Below are 22,290 nucleotides of genomic sequence, written 5' to 3' on the forward strand. Positions count from 1 at the left end.
TTTATTTGGATCTTTTGTGTGTCAGAGCGGTCACTTTATCCTGTCTCCTAAATGTCGTGGTCAACTGGGTGTCTTGTGTCCTCCCACTAAAATGTGACACTTTCACACAATCTTTGTTTAAAACTGCATGAGGAATTCAGGGAGGCAAACAATGATGAAGAAAAGTATTGCTGAGGAAATGTGACGTCATGCGACACGTGTGGCTTTTACTAGGTAAATAAATTAAGGTTTACAGTTTCCCCTTGCCGGGGGTGCAAAGCAGATGCAGGTTTTTTGCATGCAACCAAACACACAATAAATGCAACAAGCTTTTGTCAAGCAATGGTTTTGAAATTGCTCTTAAAGAAAAAGATCCATTGAAAAATCCATCAGTTGTGACAATAAACTACTTCTAGTTAAAGCCATTGTGGTTTCTTTGTTAAAACCAGTTTCCTGAACGCTTCCCTTCACCAAGTGTTTATAAGTGCAAGCTTAGCCAGCATTTTCATTATCTAGCTCAAAGGCCAGAAAGTAACGATTGACGTAATGGCGCGGGAGCATAAAAGTTGGTCTTTTTGGAGGGCAGTTTTGGCAGAGTTTGTGGGGATGACCCTCTTTATTTTTATTGGGATAGCCTCTGCAATCGGAAACAAACAAAACAGATTTCCTGACCAAGAGGTTAAAGTAGCCTTAGCTTTTGGTCTTGCTATCGCCACACTGGCTCAGAGTTTAGGGCATATCAGTGGAGCTCACCTGAATCCAGCAATTACTTTAGGACTGTTGGTTAGCTGTCAGATCAGCTTCTTCAAGGCCTTCATGTACATTATTGCCCAGATGGTGGGGGCTGTGTTGGCAAGTGGCATCATGTTCAAAGTAAGCCCGGACCCTGAAACAACACTGGGCCTCAATATGGTAAGTTGCTTACTGCAGAATATTAAGATATGACTGCTAACATTGGGGCTATAGTTGTCACCCAAATTAAATACATTTTATTACAGAAATGTTTTTTTTTTTTTTTTTTTTTTTGTTTTGAACATAATTTCAGACTGGCATAAATTTCATTAATTAATATAATGGCGGTATTTTTGTAATATCTGAGCATTTTTATTGGTTAATGTAGTCAAATGCACTGTAAAAAAGTACGTGCCCAGTAAGATTTTCCTTTAACTCATCAAAATTATTTAACCAATTCCACCAATACAAAATGACACTAGAAATCATTTTATATCATTTGGATTGAAGTGACATTGATTAGAAAATCTAAGTCAGCCTTTAAACTTTAAGATTTAAGTGTCTCCGCATAAAACAAATCTGAATCTGTTGAGTAGTTTTGATTTGATTTGATTTAATACAATAAAATACTAATATTAATTAATATTAACAACCTATAAATTAAATATAAAATAAATTGTTATATTATAACCACACACAGACCGGAAGGTAACTTCGGGCCAGGGCGTGTGGGTTCGATGAAGCCGTTTATATTAGCATTTGGATATTTTGCTGTTTCGTTAATTATTTTGTTCTAATAGTTTAACTGTTTAAATGAAGCTGAGAAACCATTAAATAGTCCAAAATAATGTATTGTATATAAATAACATTGAAATAGCATGCATGTATTCTTTGTCTTTCTTCTTATGTTGTCACATAAATTGAGAGTACCTACATTTCACCGCTTAACCAAAATTCACTACTGGTTGTATATTCTCTGTGTATGTGACAAAAAAAACGCCTTGAATCTTGAAGTTGAATGTGTTAAATTGACTATATTGTGCTTTTTGGTCAATAATGGTGAAAGTGTTTCATAGCTTTTTGTAACAAGGTTGGAAGCTTTTGGTCTATACAGAAATACCTTTTAAAAGCAATTAATCCTGGGAAATATTTGCTGGAGTATGAAGAGATTTCATCTTGGATGATAAAATCCTAATATTACCGTTTAATTGCAATTTGTGTTTTTCTTTTCTTTTGTCTGATTTTACTATTCTGACTGTTTATCTATATAGTCAAAATATACATCATGCAGAACCATTTTTAACCTTTCAAATATAATATTTTTTTCTTTCTCATAGCTGAGTCCTGGTGTATCAGTGGGTCAGGGATTTGCCATTGAGCTTTTTGCAACAATGCAGCTGGTCCTCTGTGTCCTGGCCACAACAGATAAACGTCGAACTGATGTTACAGGCTCTGCACCTCTTGCTATCGGACTATCGGTTGGTTTAGGACACTTGGTTGCAGTAAGTATGCCACATTCAACTTTTTCATGGCAATGATGTACAGTAGAAACTTCTAGGCATGCATTAATGAGTCTCTATTCCGATTTACTTTCTATTCCTATTCCTTGTATAGATCAGTTACACCGGGTGTGGCATCAATCCTGCTCGATCTTTCGGACCAGCTGTTGTTCTTGAAGCATTCAAAAACCACTGGGTAAATCGTGACTGTTGTTTGAATAAAAATGAGAGTAAATGCAAACGAAGCGTATTTGGTTGTGTCAGCACTGGCAAATGGTCAAAAAATGTTAAAATAACTATTTTCGCACATACACGTAACCCTTGTTCTATTAAAGTTATTCAATCACTTGAACAGGTGGAATTTGATGTGCAAATTGCTTTATTACTTCTGAAATGAAATTATTTTCTGTGCTGTAGATATATTGGATTGCACCCATGTGTGGAGGGGTGGCTGCTTCCCTTGTCTACGACTTCTTGCTATACCCAAAGAAGGAAGGCTTTGGCAAGCGCATGAATGTTCTGAAAGGCACGGAACCAGAAACATCTGAGACTGAACCCCTAATCGAACCCCGAACCCCCAGATCTGGTTCTGGTCAGTGGCCTAGACCATAACATGTGATGAGTCTTGTAAATACTCATACCCTTTTTTGACATCTGTCACAATTTTCTTTGTTGATTTCTATAGAGATACATTAAAAGAGCTTTACCATTTCAGCGTTTTTACCCTCAATGCTTTTTCTGTCTGTTCATGTAGCTATGATGTTTTTCAAATTTAAGATAAAATACTCTCAACACTTCTGCAAAGCAGTTGAAAAGAACTGCCAAACCCAGCTGATGTCAACTTCTGTATCACCTCCAGACTCTTAACTGCTGAAGCTGTCACACCAGTCAGCAACTTGTTCCTTGCCACGAATTACAGATCATTTAACAAAGCTGGCTTCTAGCCAATGTCACGACCCAATGTCTTCGGCTGTTAGCTTTGTACTATATGTAAACATATTTGAAAATAATGTATCCATTGGCACATTTTGAAAGGAAGGATTTAGTTTCCATTTTGGCACCATCAGAGCCATTGTATGCATGAATCCGCTTGCGTAGACGTATATCGGTTTTTGAATGGACTCTACTCTTAGTCCTGTTATCTAACTGCTATTAATCGTCTTTGGAGAGAGATTTTGCTTGTAAGATTTGAGCATCAATCTTTAGCACCTTTTTAAACGTCACTGAAAAATTAGTGACCCCCCCAAACACATCAGAACACAGGGGGATCTAAAGAGTTTAAAGTGCATGCCTGAAAGTTTTGGCAAGTATACAAATGATAATCTTAACTTCCTTCGGAAGCCTATGATGTTTAGTGCAATTTCATTTGTCTAATGAATTAAGAGGCTAAACAAAACGCAGTACGTAGTCTATCTAGTATAAAGAACGCTGATGGCTGTTTGCTACTTTAGTCTTGGATTTATTTCTGTAAATAGAATGTACAGTGAACACAAATTAGAATTCACTAAAGTATACTATACAGTATATCTGATTTATCGGATGAATTGGACAGTTTTTGACTAAAAAGCAGTGAGAGTTGCCTGAAATGACGAATAGTATACAAAATACAATTAAACCCTGTTTACAATATGTGATGTTCAAAGTTATTAGAGGGGGGTTAGAGAAATAATACCTGACTGGGGTATTAAACTTATGGTAGGAATGAATCCTCAAATTTAGTGGTTTGTATAGGTACGTCCTATGTTAGATTTTTGTCTAGAATACCCTAAAACAGACAAAATCCCTTTAGACATCATTTAAAAAACGTGGAATGGTCCCATTTGACCCGGGACATTAAAAGGATATAGTTCCCACAAAATAAAAATTCGGTCAACCTTTATTCACCTTCATGTCGTTCAAAATCTGTATACAGTATGACTCTTCCATCTGCAGAACACAAAAGAAAACTTTGTCTGGTTTTGTGTTTATACAATGAAAGTCAATGGGGCCTAATGTTGTTTGTTTACCATCTTCTTCAAAATATATTTTTTTATGTTTTGCAGAAGAATGAAAATAATACAGGTTTGCAGCCATGATGGTGAGTAAATGATGAAAGGATATCCCATTTTGGGTAAAATCTCCCTTTAAACAACCACCAGAACGCCCTGGCAACCACCCAAAACGTCACGGGGGAGTTTTTGATAGAAAAGCATTGCTCATTTTCTTCATGAAATCTGTAAATCTAATCGAATTTATTAATTTGTAACATTTTGTTGAAACAAGTGCTGCTTTGATAATGCTTGATCGGTCTCTATTGAATACATTTATTTCATTGCTCTCTGTATTTTCTCCCAAATGGTTAAATATGGAACTCTGTGATATTTTCGTCATATCCACTATGAATCATAGTCTATGATGAGTGATGTAGCGCTCTATCCAGTATGGCACTTTCACTCCCGCTCTGCTCTGCATCACTTCTCGGCAGGGATTCAGGAGCGATGATAGTGAGGAAGGAAATTACTATGATTCTTTTTTAACCACAACCTACAAGCGAGCCAATGTGCAATTGAATGGAAGAATGCAAACTCCATATTAAGAAAGACTTGCTGTCTTAAGAACTCTTGACTTCCCCTGGCTGTACTGTGCCAACCACATGCAAAGGGAACGGAGCTTGTCTTGATGGCTTGTCTGTGGGTGGGGTGACAATTTTGACAGGAATGTATCGAGTGACAGAACTGTAACACCCAAAAGTTCAGTTATCAGTTTCTTCACATTGTGCTGATGAGGTAAAAACATACAAACCTCACAGAGACTATTTACAAGCCAAATTTTAAAGAGCTGACAATGATAAAGGGAAAAATAACATTATGATGATTGGCATTTTGATAAATATTTATGAATGTCTTGTATTTGGATGAATCTCCCAAAAACGTTAAGAGCACAGCTTTATCCCAAAATTAAAAGAAAAATGTTTTTGAAAAGGAAACAGCATATGCTGGTTACATAGGTTTTGAATCAAGGTGGTTGGTTTGTGTTGGTTTAAGCTGGTCATGTGCTGGTTTAAGCTGGTCACAACCAGCACACAACCATTTTAGGACCAACAGGGATAATAAAAAATGTATTGTACAAAATTATATTTGGGAAGGGAATTGTGATGTGACCAAAGTCAAATAAAAATGCATTAGTATTAGATATATAAGTAAAATCTTCATAGTAGCCACCTTTTGCCAATAATTGTAAAAAGGCAATCTTAGCATTTAAAAGTATTTAAAGAAGTTCCCAGATATGCTGGGCTCTTGTTGACTGCGTTTCCTTCATTAATTTAACCAGAAGCAAGACTTAAAGGAATAGTTCACCTAATGGTCCTCATCTACTTTATATATTAAAATGGAAAATGTTTTTACAAAACTACTTTTACATTTTATTTAAATCATGAGAAATCCAGAGAAACATTCAATGTGACCCCAAACATTTGAGCAAGTGTTCGAATCTATCCTATGCATTGTATTAGAAATATTTATTTTACACATACATATACATATATATAATTTTACCTGTCAGGTTTTTACAGAAACAAAATATTAAATAAAAAATTCATAAAATCAACAAAAAATTATGAACAGTGGTGTCCATTTGGTGAGCACTGATAGTGTTTTTGTGTGTTTGTGTTACAGGAGGTCTGGGAGATGAGTGAATAGAGATTATAGCACCCATCTATACAGAAGCTTATTCTACAAGATACTGATGCAGTGTTTTGATGGATATCCACTTTAATTTTTAAGCTAATTAAGTTGTTTGTTAGCTGAATATCAGATTTATTGAAACTATTGTCTTACCCTACAAACAAACAAACAAACAAACAAATAAAGGATGTGATGTAGGAAAGGAAGGCCAGTGATGATTTTATCACAGTTAGTAACTTGACTTGACCTTCAGTTTATGACTGGACATGCGTCATTCTTTGACAGTCTAGGACTTTACTATGTTATTCTGCCACTCTGTCTGGTGACGTATGGAGTCATTTGTGGGTAAGCACCGCCTCTGTATGTAAAATTAAAACACAATTCAATAAGCATCTGATGAAACTGAAATAAGCTCATTGTACAGCTGCAGGCTTTAACATTCACATGCATCAGCATCCCAACACACAGGATATTTTAATTCATCTATCAGGCCAATGGGGTTTACAAATTAATTCTTATTGTTTTATGAGCTTTTGTCCTCATTTATTAGTTTTATCCTGCTTATATGTGATTTAACATTTACAACATGAGATGCTATGTCTACTCTTTAATGTTCTTCATTTATTGATCACCATACCCTATGTTAATATAACCTTCTTCAAAACCCATTTTTCTTAATTTATCATTTTTAGACCATTGGTTTTCAAACTACCCCCTGCACACAATAAAATATATTACACAAAATTAAATCTCATATTTCGCATAAGTAAACCACAAACATATTACGTTACAGAATTCACGAACATATATTTTCTAGTCGTCATATTTCTCCGATGTTTGATTTAACAGTATTTATGGTAGGCCTAAATTCTTAAAATGCCATAACATGTCTCCAGTTGGAGAACCGCTGTTTTAGACGATTTACTTATTTATTATCTATTTATTTTACACGATAGTAGCGTAAACACCACAGTTGTATTGCGGCGACAGTTTCTGGCATGTCATTTGTTGTTTTGAGACTTTTAAAAGGCACGTGACTGCCATCTGCTGGAAGATTTATAAAACATTCAGAATTCGCGGAGACGTAACGTGAACCGGAAGTGGAATCTATCAGGGGTCAGACGAACAAAGCGCCAGTAAAGATGTCGCCGCCGGTCCAATTTAACTTTACTGAGGCCAGAGATAAGTTTACGGTAAACGAATAGCGATGTGTTTATGTATCTATGTATCTATATATTATATCTATGCACGGTAATACGGTAATAACATGGCATATTCAAAACCCGTGGCGTTACCATAGTACGTGATCTCTGCGATACCATTACCCTGTCCAAAAGAAATCACGTTTCCACCTTGGTCCTATTTGTTGTAGTTTGTAACCTGAATCGATCTCTTTCTTCTGCAGGCTGCCACCAAAAGTGCTGTGGATATCCGGAACTGTAAACCCCTGACCAGCGCTTTCAGTCATCTGCCTGGAAAGTAAGAACTTTGCGTTGTTTTTCTTTCGTGGGTTTATATATGTCATTCTTATGGTGTATTTGCATGAGTGAGTGTTTTCAGATTTGAATAGGTATGAATGCACAGCTATTGAGATCTGTGTAATGTCATTGGATTGTTCACAGTGAAACGGAGAAGAAAAGCACTCTTGATCAGGCTCTACGTGGAGTCCTTGAAGAGCAGATAGTGAGTCCACAATGTTCCTTACATACATTTACGATGTTATCGTCTGGTTATCTTTGTTTTTGGAGATGAGCTGGCACTTGCAATGCCAAGGTTGGAGGTTTGGGAAAACAAGATGTTTTTCATTATTTTCCAGATTCACCAGAAAGTGAATGTTGAGGATTTCCTTTCTCTGATCTACATCAGTATTGACTGTGTGACTGAAGGTATGTTGAACTAGACATGAACCTCCTTTCTTGTTTCCTACTGTACATGTTTGAGCATCTTTGAGAAACCATCTGAAGATGTTTCTGCGTAGGTTGATTCACGTTTTCATGCATTTACCCACACAGGCATCTGCTCTGCTACCTCTCCATTTCTATTGCTGGCTGACGTTCTGGACTGTCTTCCACTGGACCAATGTGACAAAATTTTCAATTTTGTTGAAAAAAATGTCTCTACGTGGAAGTCTGTGAGTTCAAACTGATTTAACAGATGGAGGTCAGATATAGGGAATACTATTAACTGCTCTTTCATATTTACAGAATACTTTTTACTCTGCGGGGAAAAACTACTTGTTAAGAATGTGTAATGGTAGGTTATGATTTTTTCTTCCTTAAGAATTATTGGGACTTTATTTCTTTTGTCATCTTTTCTGTACTTTTTCTAAATTACTGTTTGAAGTACAGCACTGAAATAGAAATGTGAATTCTAGTAGCCTGACATAGGTAGTACTCTTGCACTACAGATCTCCTCAGAAGACTCTCTAAGACACAGAATACCGTATTTTGCGGACGGATCCAGCTGTTTTTAGCACGTCTCTTCCCTTTGTCTGAAAAATCTGGTAAATTTCCTTTTAACATTTGGTTTACTCAGTGCAGTACTTTTCTTTGTAACTGACATGATGTCATCTTGTATGTCATCAGGACTAAACTTACAGAGTCAATTCAACCTGGACAACATTACTGTGTTCAACAAAAATGAACAGGAGAGCACACTTGGAATGCCGGTAAATAAATCACACTGACATAATTGAACCAGGTGAAGATTTGGGTGAACTAAATAATGGCATTAATGGAGTTGGTGCCAAACAGCTACTGGTGTTTTTCTTTTGTTTTAAACTTGTATGCTTTTGTTATTCTAGCATTCAGAAGTGAAGGAGGATGGGATGGAGGTAGAGGAAGGGGAGATGGGTGATGAAGATGCACCGGCATCCTGGTGAGAGATTGTGTTGTTAAAATATTTGTAGTTGTAAAGCAGTGTCCTAACAATAGAATATGTATCATTTTTACATTATTATGATTATTAATGAATTTTAATACATTATTCAATTCAAGAAAAATCTGTCAATTAAACGTAATGTTTTTCTTTTTTAGTTCCATTCCTATTGACTACAACCTGTACAGAAAGTTCTGGACACTCCAGGATTATTTTAGGAACCCCATACAATGCTACGACAAATTCTTATGGATGACTTTTCTTAAGGTATTTATCAGTGTACCTCGGTTATTTAACTGTTTCCAACAGAGATAATCGTGCTGATGTGATTTCTCATTGTTCTCTACAGTACTCCGATGAGACACTAGCCGTGTTTAAGAGCTATAAACTGGATGACATGCAGGCGTCTAAGAGAAAGCTGGAGGAGATGAGGACCGCTGCAGGCGAACACGTCTACTTTGCCAAGTTTCTAACCAGCGAGAAGGTCTGTGTTTAGAACAAGTTCTTCACATCAGTGTAACTGAACATTTGTGTGGTGATAACATATTCCCATCGTCTTCGAGCAGTTGATGGATCTTCAGCTGAGCGACAGCAATTTCAGACGACACATTCTGCTTCAATACCTCATTCTCTTCCAGTACCTCAAGGGTCAGGTCAAGTTCAAGAGGTCAGAAAAACTAAAGATTTCTTTGTGTTGTTATAAGACTTAATCCTTTACTGATGGTTGTTTTTTTCTTTTTAATAGCAGTTCCAGTTGTGTTTTGAATGATGACCAGTCTTTGTGGATTGAGGACACAACCAAACTTGTCTATCAGGTTTGTTACTGTCCAGAAGTCTATAGCATCATCGTATTATATGTGTGTAGGCAAACGTTTTATCATAATTCACCTGTCTCTCTTTCTATTCAAGCTACTAAGAGAAACCCCTCCAGATGGTGACAAGTTTGCATCTATGGTTGAGGTAAATAGTAGATGCAAGATGAATTCAAGTAGTTTGTTTTGATACTAAAGAAAACATTACTATAAATACAATTATTATAATTTACTCACTTTGATGCCATCCCAGCTGTATATGACAGACTTTCCGTAATGAATGCAATTTTTTAAGTAAATTTTTGTCGTGTTAGTTTCTTCCACCTTGTCTATACCAGGCACGACAAAAGACAATAGAAACGCAATAGAACCCATTATAATTTCACATTTTGTCCACACCTGGTGCTGCGTGGCAAGGTGCAACACACCGGATATGAACAAGCGGGTTGTCATGTTGCGTCGCTTCACAGTGTAAACCGAGTGTTTGGGATCTAAATTGTGCACATATACCCATCATAACAGGAGTCCAAGTTATTCCAGAGGGTTAATAAATTATAAAATGATAAAAAAAAGCTTATTTAGTGATTAATGCATTGTGTGTCTATGGGAAGATACTGATCAGCATGCTAAATTTAAATATGGCAGCACATTCAAATCTCATTGGTTCTCGTGTCTCAAAAACAGTTAACAACATGTTACCCTATTTGAATAGTGCACTGATCTATATTTTTATAATTTTCTTTATATACAGCAGGGATGAGGTGGGTAAATTCATATAATTTTTAATAAGTTTTTAATTTAAAAGTTATGTTCACAGCAAAAACAAACATGCACTTTAAAAGTTTTAAAAACATCTCTTTCTGAAGGGTTGTTACAGGTTAGTCATTTGTACGTGTGATTTTATTTTATCCACAATGTGATCAACAGCACATTCTGAACACAGAAGAAAACTGGAACTCATGGAAGAATGAGGGCTGCCCAAGTTTTGTAAAAGAAAGGTATTGCATGGAAAATGTATTGTATAAAACACAAATAAATTGTACAAGGCAACAATAACAATTTTGATGGTAACAAATACATTTTGGTCAAGGATGAACGTCACTGATCTGTTTCATATGTGAATATCGATTTATTTCCCTCAGACCGGCAGAGACCAAACCCATCAGGCCCAGTAGAAAGAGACCAGCTCCAGAGGAATTTTTGGGGAAAGGCCCTGATCGTAAGATCCTCATGGGAAAGTAAGATATATCCATATAAATTCTCGTTTTTGTGACATAATGCAGACTTAATTTATAACAAATTACTGATATTCTTCACAGTGAGGAGCTCACGAGGCTCTGGAATCTAAATACAGACAACATGGAGGCCTGCAAATCAGACAGCAGGTTTGTGTTTTATAAACACTTAATTCATCTAGTCAGAGAGGTTTTGCATTTAATACATTCGTCTGCTATTGGTTGAAGGGAGTTCATGCCGTCATTGGAGGAATTCTTTGAAGACGCCATCGAACAGGCCGATCCAACAAACATGGTGGAGGAAGAGTACAAGTAAAGACTTTTACCAATCCTCAATAGTAGTAATAATAATATCACATTTGATCCAATCTCAGAATTCTGTTTACCGTCTCGTCTCAGAGTGGTGCGCAACTCAAACTACGGCTGGCGAGCCTTACGGCTGCTATCCAGGAGAAGTCCTCACTTCTTCCAGCCCACCAACCAGCAGTTCAAAAGTCTTGCGGAGTATCTGGAAAACATGGTCATCAAACTGGCCAAAGAGCTTCCTGTGGGTGCACATCCATCTTATAATCAGAAGCCGTTGAAGGTGTTTAATCTGATATTGTTGTACTCTTTTGTTTTTTTCATTTTATAGAAGGACCTCCCATCTGAGGAGATAAAAACCGGAGAGGAAGACGATGATGAGAATGGAGATAATCTGTTAAAAGAGAGCAATGACAGTGAGTACAGGAATCCCATGTTAGCATTGTGGTTTTGCGTTTCTTCGTGAGCAACACCTTGTGTATTTTAAACGACTGAAAGTGTGACAATTAAAAAACGTTCTTCCTCCAGGTCCCAGCATTCAGAGCAAATGCGTGACCAACAGTCAGATGGATGAGATCGCCGCCAAGCTCGGCGCCCAGTGGAAGATGGTGGCGGACCATCTGGAAATGAGCGATAAGGAGATCCACGTGATCGAGGCTGATAGTGAGGATGTGGAGCTGCAGGCAAAGATGCTGCTGGTGGCCTGGCAGGACCGAGAAGGCTCACAAGCTACGATGGAGAGCCTGGTAGCAGCCCTCAAAGCAGCTGGCTTCAGCAACATCACAGACACCCTTAATGACACGTAAACGTGTGCTTATTTCACAGCACCTCCTTTCTATTTTGCAACTTGATGACATGGTTTATGTTGTACTTCAATGAACTGTATTGTTCAGTTATGTTCTTACTTTTTGAAATAAATGTGAAAACCAAACGAATCCGGTAGTTTTAATTTGTAAATCATGTAAATGCAAGAGAGTTTCATTGACATGTTTATTTTTCACTGTTTATGAAAAGCTAGCAGTCAATAACTTATTACAGAGATGCTCTTACGTGAGTGTATTTGGGTATTTCAGGACATATGAGTTTATATGGGTGTATGATGCACGGTAGCTAGAAGACGGGTGATATTTGAACAATGAACTATCCTCTCAAAGTGCTTTAGTAACAAAACGCACCTTTGATATTCAAAGCAGGCCTACAATCATACATCACATCAATGTAAACTTTGTTCTCTTTGGGGTGAGAAACCCACTATCATAAACATGATTCCTGATGCAAAATAATTACAGGTACAAAATGTGGCCAAGAACATTTTTTAAATTGATTTACTACATATTACTGGAAATAACTGCAATGGATACCGTATAGTGAGCATGAACACCTTTCCACAGGCTTAAAATATACAATGCATATAGAAAACATTTAGAAAAGAATTGCTCAAAGTCCAACAAAGATCAGGTCCGGCAATCACTTCAGTCAAATCTACCATCCACAGAAGGGGGGTGAAAGACCCTTAAATGACATGTTGATGCACGAACAGTTCAGAAAATATTAAGGTCAGGTTTTTAAAGACACCAGGATTTATTGCACATCTATACAGACAGTGCTTGGAAATGGCAATTACGTATGGTTTTAGTTTTAATTATGAACCGCTGCTACTCGAGTATTTCCAGACGTCGTGGGCCATACAAGAGGACATATGCTATATGCCAGTCGCCACCTCCGGACAGCTTTAGGATGTCCTCGGGGGACACCACGCTAACCTTATCGTCATCAAACTTCACCCATTCATCTGTTCAAAAGACAATGAAAAATAAATTTGTTTTACAACATCAATACACTACATTGAAATGTCTTAAAGAAAAAAAGGTTCTGGTTTTGTTAAAGCATCTTTCTTGAAGGCCATTAAAACATTTAGCTTTTTAGAGGGCACTTAAGATTATGAAAGGAAATTATTACCTTCTTTCCTTTTAACCCAGGCGACATAGTGGCCAGATGAACTGGATCGACCCTGATGTGTCAGAACCGCCTGCAGGTCATAGTAACCGCTGTTGTTGGAGCCCAAGTCTGCAGATAATCAAATGTAGTCATCATATAAATTCAAAGCAGTGTTAAAGACAATGGATCTGGCATTAAGCACAGAGTACATACCATCAGAAAAGCAGAAAGGTTCATATTTAGTTTCTTTGGGTGTCAAAACCTTCTGATCCACCTGTATCATGAGAAATACAATAAAACCCATACATTTACAATTGGACCTTTCATGTTTTTTTTTTAACAAAGCCATTTCAGGGTACTTGCTTTTGGCGGCTGCTGCTGCATTTCCAGTTTCTTATCCTCAATCTCCTTGAACTTTGACCTCAGTGAAACCATTTTCTCTTGTAGTTCAGAAGTGCACAGTTCGTAGACATCCAGCATTAGAGGGAATTTGACATCCTAAGCACAGCAAAACAAGTAATATGTAGGTGCCCAAATCAGAATGCAGACATCACGTACAAAACCAAAACCACACCCACCTTAAGGACTTTGGCGTTAACAGATTCTTTTTCTTTATAGTAGAACCGGACCATCTGAACTGTCAGGTATGCTGGGAGACGTTTAATTTTGGACTGAAACAGAGAAACAAAACAAGGGACTGTTCATTTTAACATTCGTCTTAAACATGACATACTTCCCTGCCAGTCAAGAAAAAATCATACCGATTTTATATAGTGAGCATTTCTTTGTAAAGTAGGGGAGAGCTTCGTGATGTCCTCTTGTAGCCTCTAGAATGTGACAGAAAGGTCAAGGTTAACAGAGTGCCGGAGGTACTTCTTGAGAGGAGTGAATGACTCATCTTCACTCACCAACCGTAGTCCGGTGGCGAGATATTTGACTTCCTGGTTGATAAAGCAACTGAGCTGCAGTTGGCTCTCTGTGCCTTTGGTCGGTTCTTCATCCTCTGACTCCGTGCACTTCATACTGCACATATACAGGTTAAGGACCTTAACACACACATGGTAATATCTATGAGATCTGAAGGACCAGCTAAAGGTATAGTCCACCCCAAAATATTTTTTTTATTATTTAAGTTTTCTCCATAAAAGGAATAGTTGGTGTGAATGGGATCTATTGAAAAGGATACGTAGTCTCAAATTCAACACCAAAGTACTGATCAATAAAGTCTTTCTTTTTTGTGGCGGCAGCAGCTCCATTATCACCGTCAGCCTGTAAAAGACAAACAAAAAGTATAGAAACTGTCCTTAAAGGTAGTTCACCTCAAAATTGGCCTCATTAACTTCCATAATAGGAATAGAAATTTCTATGGAAAGTGAATGGGGGCAAATTTTGAAGTGAACTACTCCTTTAAAGGCACTGCTTTGGCAATACAATTATAAAATGATTTGGAAAAAAAATCGAATAATTTGTAAACAAAGCATTCTTGCCTCCATTGGGGTTTCTGGTTCTTCGGGATCTAATTTCTGCTGAAGGACCCGCATTACCTGAACCCAGCACTCGTTGGCATCCTGGGTAATAAATAAAAAGATAAATAAATAACCATCCTTGGATCTAGTTGGACTCCATATGTCTATTAGTTTGCACACTGACCTGCTGGAGGTACTGGCCCTGGTCTCCTTTCTCTGCAAACTGTGGGAAGGCCATATGCAGGAACTGCAGCAGAATGATGGGTGGAATGCTTGAGGAGGTCTTGTCCATGGACTCGAACAAATCACGCATAGCTGAAAAAATGCTTGATCAAATATGTGCGATACGCTAGCTGAAGCATGAACTGTTGTCCCCCAACATACTTTATGCATCTTGAGTAGGTTTAAAGTAAAGTGTAAAAAAATTTGTAATTGCATTTCTATCAATAGATCATCCCAAAAATGACAAACTGGGCCTTTAAAGTTTGTGACACAACCAGTTACTGTGTGTTCACATGGAGCGCGAATGAGGCGTCAAGCGCGAGTGATTTACATGTTAAGTCAATGCAAATACGCGATAGACACGCTTGCGGCGCGAATGACGCGAATAGCGCGAGTTCAAAAATCTGAACTTTGGCGAAAATTCGCGCCGCGTTGTGACGTAGACGACGTAGCGAGCAGAGGCAGAAATAAAAAATGGGAGGACAAGCTCATCTGCGTGTGTGGACACCCGGAGCTATATGATACGTGTTCATAAAAATAGGAATAAAAAGGATCTTGCTTGGAAGAAAGTGAGTGAGGAGGTCGGAGAATCCGGTAAATTGTAAAAACATTTTCGTGAAGCGAATTTCACTCGCGAATGACGCGAATAGCGCGAATTTCATGCGCGAATGACGCGAATAAACACTCGCTTGTTCAAGCGTCCAACTACTCGCGAATATGTTCAAAATGTTCAAGCGTCCAACTACTCGCGAATAGCGCGTTTTTGACGCCTCATTCGCGCTCTATGTGAACACACAGTAACAGATCTCATCCCTCATTGACTCCCATAGTATTTATTTTCCCTACTATGGTAGTAAATGGGGGATGAGATCTGTTTGGTTATTGACATTCTTCCAAATATCTTTCTTTGTGTTCAGCAGAACAAAGACATTTAGACAGGTTTGGAACAACCTGAGGGTGAGCAAATGATTACAGAATTAAATTTTTGGGTGAACTGTCCCTTTAAGATTGTGAGTTTTTGTAATATGGTTCCAAAAATACAGGTACAGTCAGAAATTTCACCTGCTGTGATGTACTGAGGAGGGGCGTTAGCTCCAGAGGATCGCAAGGCACCAGAGTACCTACAGGTGGAGGCAAATCACAACAAGACGTTTCTTACACCAAAAACAATGTTGAACCTGATATTAAACTAAACTTAATATGAAGTGTATGCTTAAAACGTACCTCCTGAGAGCACTTTTTAGCTCAGGCACAGAACGCAGACACTGCACTGTTGCATTCATGTAGCATGTGTTGCCCAAATTTGTCAATCCGCATGGCAACTCCATCTGAACATGAGAAATTTGAGAAATGTACTTTAACTTTAAGGTTAAACATGAAGACCTCCAGGACCGATGATTCCTGGTTAGCATATCATTATGAGCCAAAGCAGAAAACTTACAGCAGATGCGAGCTGCTCCTCTGTCATGTCCTCTACAAACATGGGCCGTACTGCAGGTTCCTCGGGCAAAGCATCAGCAGAGCCCATCATAAGAAGGGTCATCCCCTACATATTTGAGAAAAATATACATTTGGTTCGAAAAAATAAATAAATAAATCACAGTTCAAGTCAAAATGAAATGCCACCAACAAATGATGATGACTTACATTTTTCAACTTGATATTTCCCCACTCATCATCCTGGTAATGAAAAATCAAAAGTGTCACACGCCTGCATTTATTTTACATTAAGGACAACAATGAGAAGCACTTTTGATAACCAACATAGCCGTTACCTTCAGCGTTCCTCCTTTCACCATGACTTTCTGTCTCTCTGGCTGAACCCCCGTCAGGGCAAACAGCTGGGCTTTGAACACCATGGGCGGCTCTTCTGTGTTCAACTCCACTTCATCAAACTTCTCCTTTCCCCATTTCACATTCACTAAAAGAGCACAGCAAAAAATAAGCATATTGTTACCACAAGTGTACTGTAGTAGGTTAAAAAGTTTAAAAGAGGTAATTCACCCCAAAGGGGCATTTCTGTCAGCATAACCTACTTGTCTTTCAAGCATGTATGATATTCCTTCTACAGAACACCCAACAATCTATTCAAATCGGATATACAGTTCTTAAATACAGAGCTTATGCCATTTAGGGTTGACAGCCACATTAACTGTCAACAAAATTAATTTTAACACATATTCGCTTATATCATGGGTTTGGATTGGAACAGCACAAGGTTAAGCAAATGATGACTGCGATTTTTACTTCAACTCTTTATATGTCAAATATCACCAATTGACAGAACTGATCGAATTATCATACAATCTATTCAGAATGGACATAAACAAGACAAACCCAATAGACATCTGGCTACAAATTATTTCTAAAACATATTTGAATGCTGTAATACAGAAAGTAATAAAGCTTCGAGGGCTCTATAAACGGAAATCGTTTAAATTTGCTAATGAAGTTATGGCACCTGCTATTTAGCAATTTTGCTAAAACAATCAGTTGGTCCTCAAATCAAAACTCTTAACTAAATCTATATAGACAAAATGTCCTTCGTGTAAACAAATCGCGTCCTTAAAGGTTTAAATAACTTAAGAGAATAACATTTCCTGTTTGGTTCATGAATAAAGATGTAATTTGACAGGTTATAGCATGACAGGCTAAACTTCCCACCGTAACTCATTTTTATATGCTTAATTTAAACGTTTGGATTGTTAAGTAACAAACTACGTGAAACGTATCTAACTGGTATTTTTGCGAATCATTTTATTTTGTAAATAAAAAGACCTGTAAAGTTTTAAAAGACAGTTTAACAAAGTGTGAGCTGTTTAGCCGACAAGCTAACATGCTGTATCACTGATGTAAGTCTGACACTTTACGATCCACACATTATAAATATTCACATAAAATACAGATATCCCGTAATTAAACTGCATAACAAAAGCTCGCTTCGGGGGTTTTGCAACTTGTTTAGCTGCTTTCCACTAGATTATCAAAGAAAATAGCCATTGAGGCCTGAAGCTAACGTTACTTTATCGTGCTAACTGCGAAGCCTCTTTGCACACATCTCTTAACTTTTAAAGACAAGCTGTGAATTGGGGAAAAGTAAACAGTAAACAAACCTGTAAATACGGGCATCTTTCTGTTCGTTTGTCTTTTATAAATCTCTGCAGTTTCAATGGCCGGGTGTAAGTCGGGATGGAGAAGATGTGTATGTCTCCTAACTTCATTCAAACGGTGGCCCACAATGACGCTGCAACTGCATGCTCAACGACGGATCAATGGGCTCGGTGAGCGACTATGTAAACCTGAAGCAAGATTACTATGAGGAAGGATTTGCTCATGCTTGCTCATAAAAGCAATGCTTTTAATACTTTTACTTCAATCAAACCAAAAATGAAGGTTTCACGTATCCTTCTGGATATGAATTATGTTAAATGACGCAACTGGAAAATACACAAGGACACTCTCTGTTTAATATTCGTTAGATCACATGTTCCATAGTAGGATTTGTAACTTTTGAAATGCCGTTTGGCGCATGCGCACTCGGAGAGAATTCGAAGTTGACTTGCGGGGTGTTTCTACAGGAAGGCGGACATGTTCGTCAGGCAGTGGGAGAATATCGGACACTTATTTTTGAAAATAGCATCGATTAAAGCCTGATTTATCCTTATTGTTACGGACTCGCGGATTACATGCGCTCTGGGAAACCTTAAACTGACCTGCGGACCAAGAGAGATTACTTGCGGACGGATTTAATAATGATCGTTTTAACCAGGATCGTCTTTTAACTCATCGAAATTTGAAAGGCGAAGTTTTTTTCGCCACTTCTTAGTTTGCAGCTGTCAGACTTGTTTGGCCTGGCATTCGTTTATATAGACCCATATCTGGACAATCTAACTTAATGTGGCCGCATGTTAATTTCGCACTTATTTTATGACTTATTTTGCTTGAATGTGATCATTTCGTGTATGTTTTTTAAACAGTCTGTTCCCCTCGTTTCTCATGAAGCTAAATTAGCTTAGCGCGGTGTAATCTGTTGCTGCTACTTTTTGTGTTTGTTTGCCAAGTTGTCATGGACTAATCCGGGCGCCTCGTCTTGGTGTTTTTTTCTGAAAATGTGGCTTTTTGTCATCTCTCGGTCTTTTATAAGTTTCAACGAGAGTGATAATAAGGCAGTGAGACATAAAACTTCGCTTTGATCAGACTGGTGTTTATTGCACTGTGAGGGCAGGGGAAGTTAGCGAGCTAACTCGCTAATCTTAGCCAGATAACGTTAATTTCTCTTGAATCAAACTTACCTGATCGCCTACAAACATGTCTCTTGGAGAAAGTATGACAGCTCGTTTCGAGAAGATCGATGCTATGCTGAAGAATCCAAAATCAGAGATCAACACAGACTGTCTGTTGGTAAGTTTGCTGTATTAGCTGATGCGATTAAACGTTAGCGATACTTTTGTTTTGGTGGATTACTTGCAACATAAAACGTTAATTCAATACACCTAATGTAAAATATGAAATACGCACAATGTGGTGCATACAGAATAACACTGTGATGCAGGGTATACAAAACAGTACAATGACTTAGGTTAGCAGAGTGATGTTTTTTTTCTTCTCATTGACCATGTAATAATCGACAGCAGCCTACCTTGTCGTTATAAGTATTTTAATGATTTCAGTTTTGTGACTTTGTTTAGATTTCAATTTTTTTACATTTTTGACATGGTAACTAGTAAATACACTTTTTATGCACAGATTATTTTGCCATGCGTCAATGACAATTTACTGTACACTCTGATCAAGTTAAATGTCTTGATCATAAACACAAAGTGATCAGACTTTTAAGAAGGTTTAAGCCTATAATCTTTAATTAATCAGCCCATATCTTTAACCACTAGACCGCAACAACCATAGCCCAGTGCCATTCATGTAAATGTGTTCTCTCCATTCATTGTCACTGTTTACCTGCTGTTTGCTGTGAGGGACTATGCAAATGTTTTAGCAAGGCTGTAACTTGTATCTCAAATTCAGCTTCATGCTTCCGTGTTACGATCTTTAATATCAGTTTCTGTGATCCGCTTACTATCAGTTTGACTTCCAAATCCTGAGAGTTGTCTCCAGCAGCTACTGTATGTGTACAAAGTTTTGCGAACCTATATATCAAGTTACATTAAGAAGATGAAGTATCAAATCCTGACATGAAATACTCACTCTCAGTTTGACACGAATGGATGCCAGTGCCACTATTAATATGAAGTAATCTATCTCTCAGACTTTGACAACCACAAGGGCTATTGTTCTGAAGGTCATAGGATTTCAATGGCAGTAATGCATAGCAATGCTTTGTATCAAAGAGTTAAAGGATGTATCTGTCTGGGTCATATGTCACTCAAATTAGATATTATGGTTTGTTGTCAGAAGCATTATTTTTTATTGCATGCATTGTGTCGGTATTCTGTCACATTTTCTCTCCTTGCGTTCTGCAAAAAGAAATTTGTCATGTGTAAAATATTGTTTTTTTAATAGATTCATGAAAATAGCCACCAAAAAATATTATTAAATGCACATGAAAATAATGCACCAATGATCCAAAAAAATAACATTAGTTGTGGCCTGGACATGTTGTATTTCATGGTCATAATAATAGAACATTATGAAACCATTTATGTTTTGGTAAACATTGAAATTTCACTTTCTTGTGTGTGATTTGTAGAGTAAAAATGTATATTGAATGTTTGTTAAAGTACGTCTGCTTTCACCTGGCTCTTTTATCCAAATTGCTTTTCTAAAGGTTGTTTGGATGCTCATTACCAGAGATTGAGATTTTGTTTGACAGTCCCCCCAATCATTGTAACATGGAAATGATGGATTTATTATATCATCCAATTCAAACTGCTCTGAATTTTGTCACACACACAACTGATTATGCTACATTCAGTAACCTCCCTGTTACACAGCCTTTGTATAAACCTGACCTCTGGCCTGTTCTTACCTGTCTTTTCCATGTGTATCAACTCACCTGTCCCTGCATCCGCTTCTTTTACCTCCAGGTAGCTCGAGATATGATTTGTCTATTGAAACTTAAGCGTGCAGGGACTGCATGTTCACTCAACATGGGCAAAAGGCCGATCAAACCCAATGTTTGCTTGAAAAGCTGACAGCGGTACACTGGGGATGATTTTTCCCCCTGGCTGCTCTGCCACGGGGCTTCACCCAACAACCTGCATCAGTATTTCCAGTTGTGTTATATTTTCCTCAGACTTTCCATTCCTGGAGGAATGTGTCAGAAAATACATTTTCACACTTAATAGTTCTTTTCCACACGCTGACCTATTTTGAATTTGGTGACAGGAATTCCTTTTGGAAATGTGATTTGAAGTGTTGGTGAGATTAAACGTACATATGCGACCCTGCCTGTGATATCCCAAGCAAGGCATTTCTTGTGATTCACTGTTTTCGACATATAATCATCATACATAATGTAAAGAACATTCTGTGAAGATATAAACTTGATAACGTTAATATTGACTGAGTAAGGCAATGGCGTCATAGATTGAAATCAGTGAAATTAAAGCGCCATGAAAGCAGAAATGCAATTATAGGTTCACGAAGCAGATGAAACCATACTTTTATGAGTGTTTCAAGCCTGTGTTCACACAGCAGCTGAATGTATCTCAGAAGTGATTTGAATGTTATGCTCGGAGGTTAACTAGATGCTATTGGCTATTTAAAGTTTGATGAGCCATGGAAAGAGATGAGCATTTTATGGCACTTCAGTTTTTTTAAATAAAATAGTTACGTTGTTACTCTTAAATGTGTCATATTGGCTGCACTTTAGGTCTGAATTTTATTATTTAACAAAGTTGAAATGGACATTCCCAAAGAAAAGACTGGAGGTTCTTTCTAATTAGATTTGACTTATGGAGATCATGTCTGGGTATGAAGGGTTTCTTAGATACATGTCTGTTCGTGGGCATTGTCAGATTGTAGATACATATAGCCTATCCAATGTGGATTGCATTTAAAATGTCGCACCAAATAAAATTTTATTAGAACAGAAAATGAGAACTGAACACTTTGGTTTGTGGTTTGAACGTGCTAGTTGCTTTGCCCTTCTGTCTACTGGTTTTACTTTCCAGCCCGTAAAGGTCAAACATGTAAGATCTGTGACACCAAATTAAATAACAGCAAAAATAAGATTTGTTTTACACACACCTTCTGCCCCTCAACTCTAACATTTACATTTGATGCATTTGGCAGACACTTTAATCCAAAGCGACTAACATTGCATTATACTACCATTGTATCCGAGTATGTGCAATCCCCTGGGATCGAACCCATTACCTTGGCGTTGCTAGCGCCATGCTCTTACCACTGAGCCAAATGAAACGCTCACCATTGGATTAGACAGAAGTTGGTGTGTGAGGTCACATAAACAAACAGAACAATGTTTTGAAAGTCAGCCTGCAAATGGCTTACTTACACAAGTCTCTTGGTTTTCGGTTTTTGTTTTGTTCGCTTTTATTTTAACTCCCTTTAATGTAAAATGTGAATAAATTAGAATTATAGGCCGT

General features: G+C 37.6%; 4 protein-coding genes across 5 annotated transcripts in view; 3 read left to right on the forward strand and 1 right to left on the reverse strand.

The window, feature by feature from the left end:
• Positions 1-520: 520 nt before the first annotated feature.
• On the forward strand, positions 521-6,233 carry aqp1a.2 (aquaporin 1a (Colton blood group), tandem duplicate 2). Its single transcript, XM_079451633.1, has 5 exons — positions 521-891; positions 2,049-2,213; positions 2,326-2,406; positions 2,628-2,802; positions 5,864-6,233. The coding sequence occupies exons 1-5, from the start codon at positions 526-528 to the stop codon at positions 5,881-5,883; spliced, it is 807 nt and encodes a 268-aa protein (XP_079307759.1). The 5' UTR covers positions 521-525; the 3' UTR covers positions 5,884-6,233.
• Positions 6,234-6,924: 691 nt separating this feature from the next.
• On the forward strand, positions 6,925-12,175 carry thoc1 (THO complex 1). Its single transcript, XM_079453241.1, has 21 exons — positions 6,925-7,065; positions 7,278-7,351; positions 7,495-7,555; positions 7,689-7,758; positions 7,885-8,003; positions 8,077-8,125; positions 8,280-8,375; positions 8,458-8,540; positions 8,676-8,749; positions 8,908-9,016; positions 9,099-9,233; positions 9,316-9,416; positions 9,495-9,564; positions 9,659-9,709; positions 10,489-10,559; positions 10,704-10,799; positions 10,881-10,946; positions 11,025-11,108; positions 11,196-11,343; positions 11,431-11,515; positions 11,628-12,175. Exons 1-21 carry the CDS (start codon positions 7,015-7,017, stop codon positions 11,903-11,905), a joined length of 1,971 nt encoding a protein of 656 aa, XP_079309367.1. The 5' UTR covers positions 6,925-7,014; the 3' UTR covers positions 11,906-12,175.
• usp14 (ubiquitin specific peptidase 14 (tRNA-guanine transglycosylase)) lies at positions 12,030-18,321 on the reverse strand. Its single transcript, XM_079453242.1, has 16 exons — positions 17,839-18,321; positions 16,501-16,646; positions 16,373-16,405; positions 16,167-16,271; positions 15,950-16,053; positions 15,788-15,846; positions 14,688-14,818; positions 14,525-14,605; positions 14,224-14,306; positions 13,946-14,060; positions 13,799-13,864; positions 13,616-13,708; positions 13,401-13,535; positions 13,251-13,311; positions 13,059-13,166; positions 12,030-12,891 (listed from the first exon to the last, which is right to left on the reverse strand). The coding sequence occupies exons 1-16, from the start codon at positions 17,852-17,854 to the stop codon at positions 12,755-12,757; spliced, it is 1,473 nt and encodes a 490-aa protein (XP_079309368.1). The 5' UTR covers positions 17,855-18,321; the 3' UTR covers positions 12,030-12,754.
• The window catches only part of rock1 (Rho-associated, coiled-coil containing protein kinase 1), a 42,244-nt gene continuing 38,235 nt past the window's right edge, over positions 18,282-22,290 (forward strand). For both annotated transcript variants that reach the window (XM_079453240.1, XM_079453239.1), the window contains exon 1: positions 18,282-19,126. In XM_079453240.1, coding sequence (XP_079309366.1) covers positions 19,034-19,126 — 93 coding nt within the window. In that variant the 5' untranslated portion in view covers positions 18,282-19,033. The remainder of the gene's footprint in view (positions 19,127-22,290) is intronic.

This window comes from Barbatula barbatula, assembly GCF_947034865.1.
Source record: "Barbatula barbatula genome assembly, chromosome: 3".
Lineage (NCBI taxonomy): Eukaryota > Metazoa > Chordata > Actinopteri > Cypriniformes > Nemacheilidae > Barbatula > Barbatula barbatula.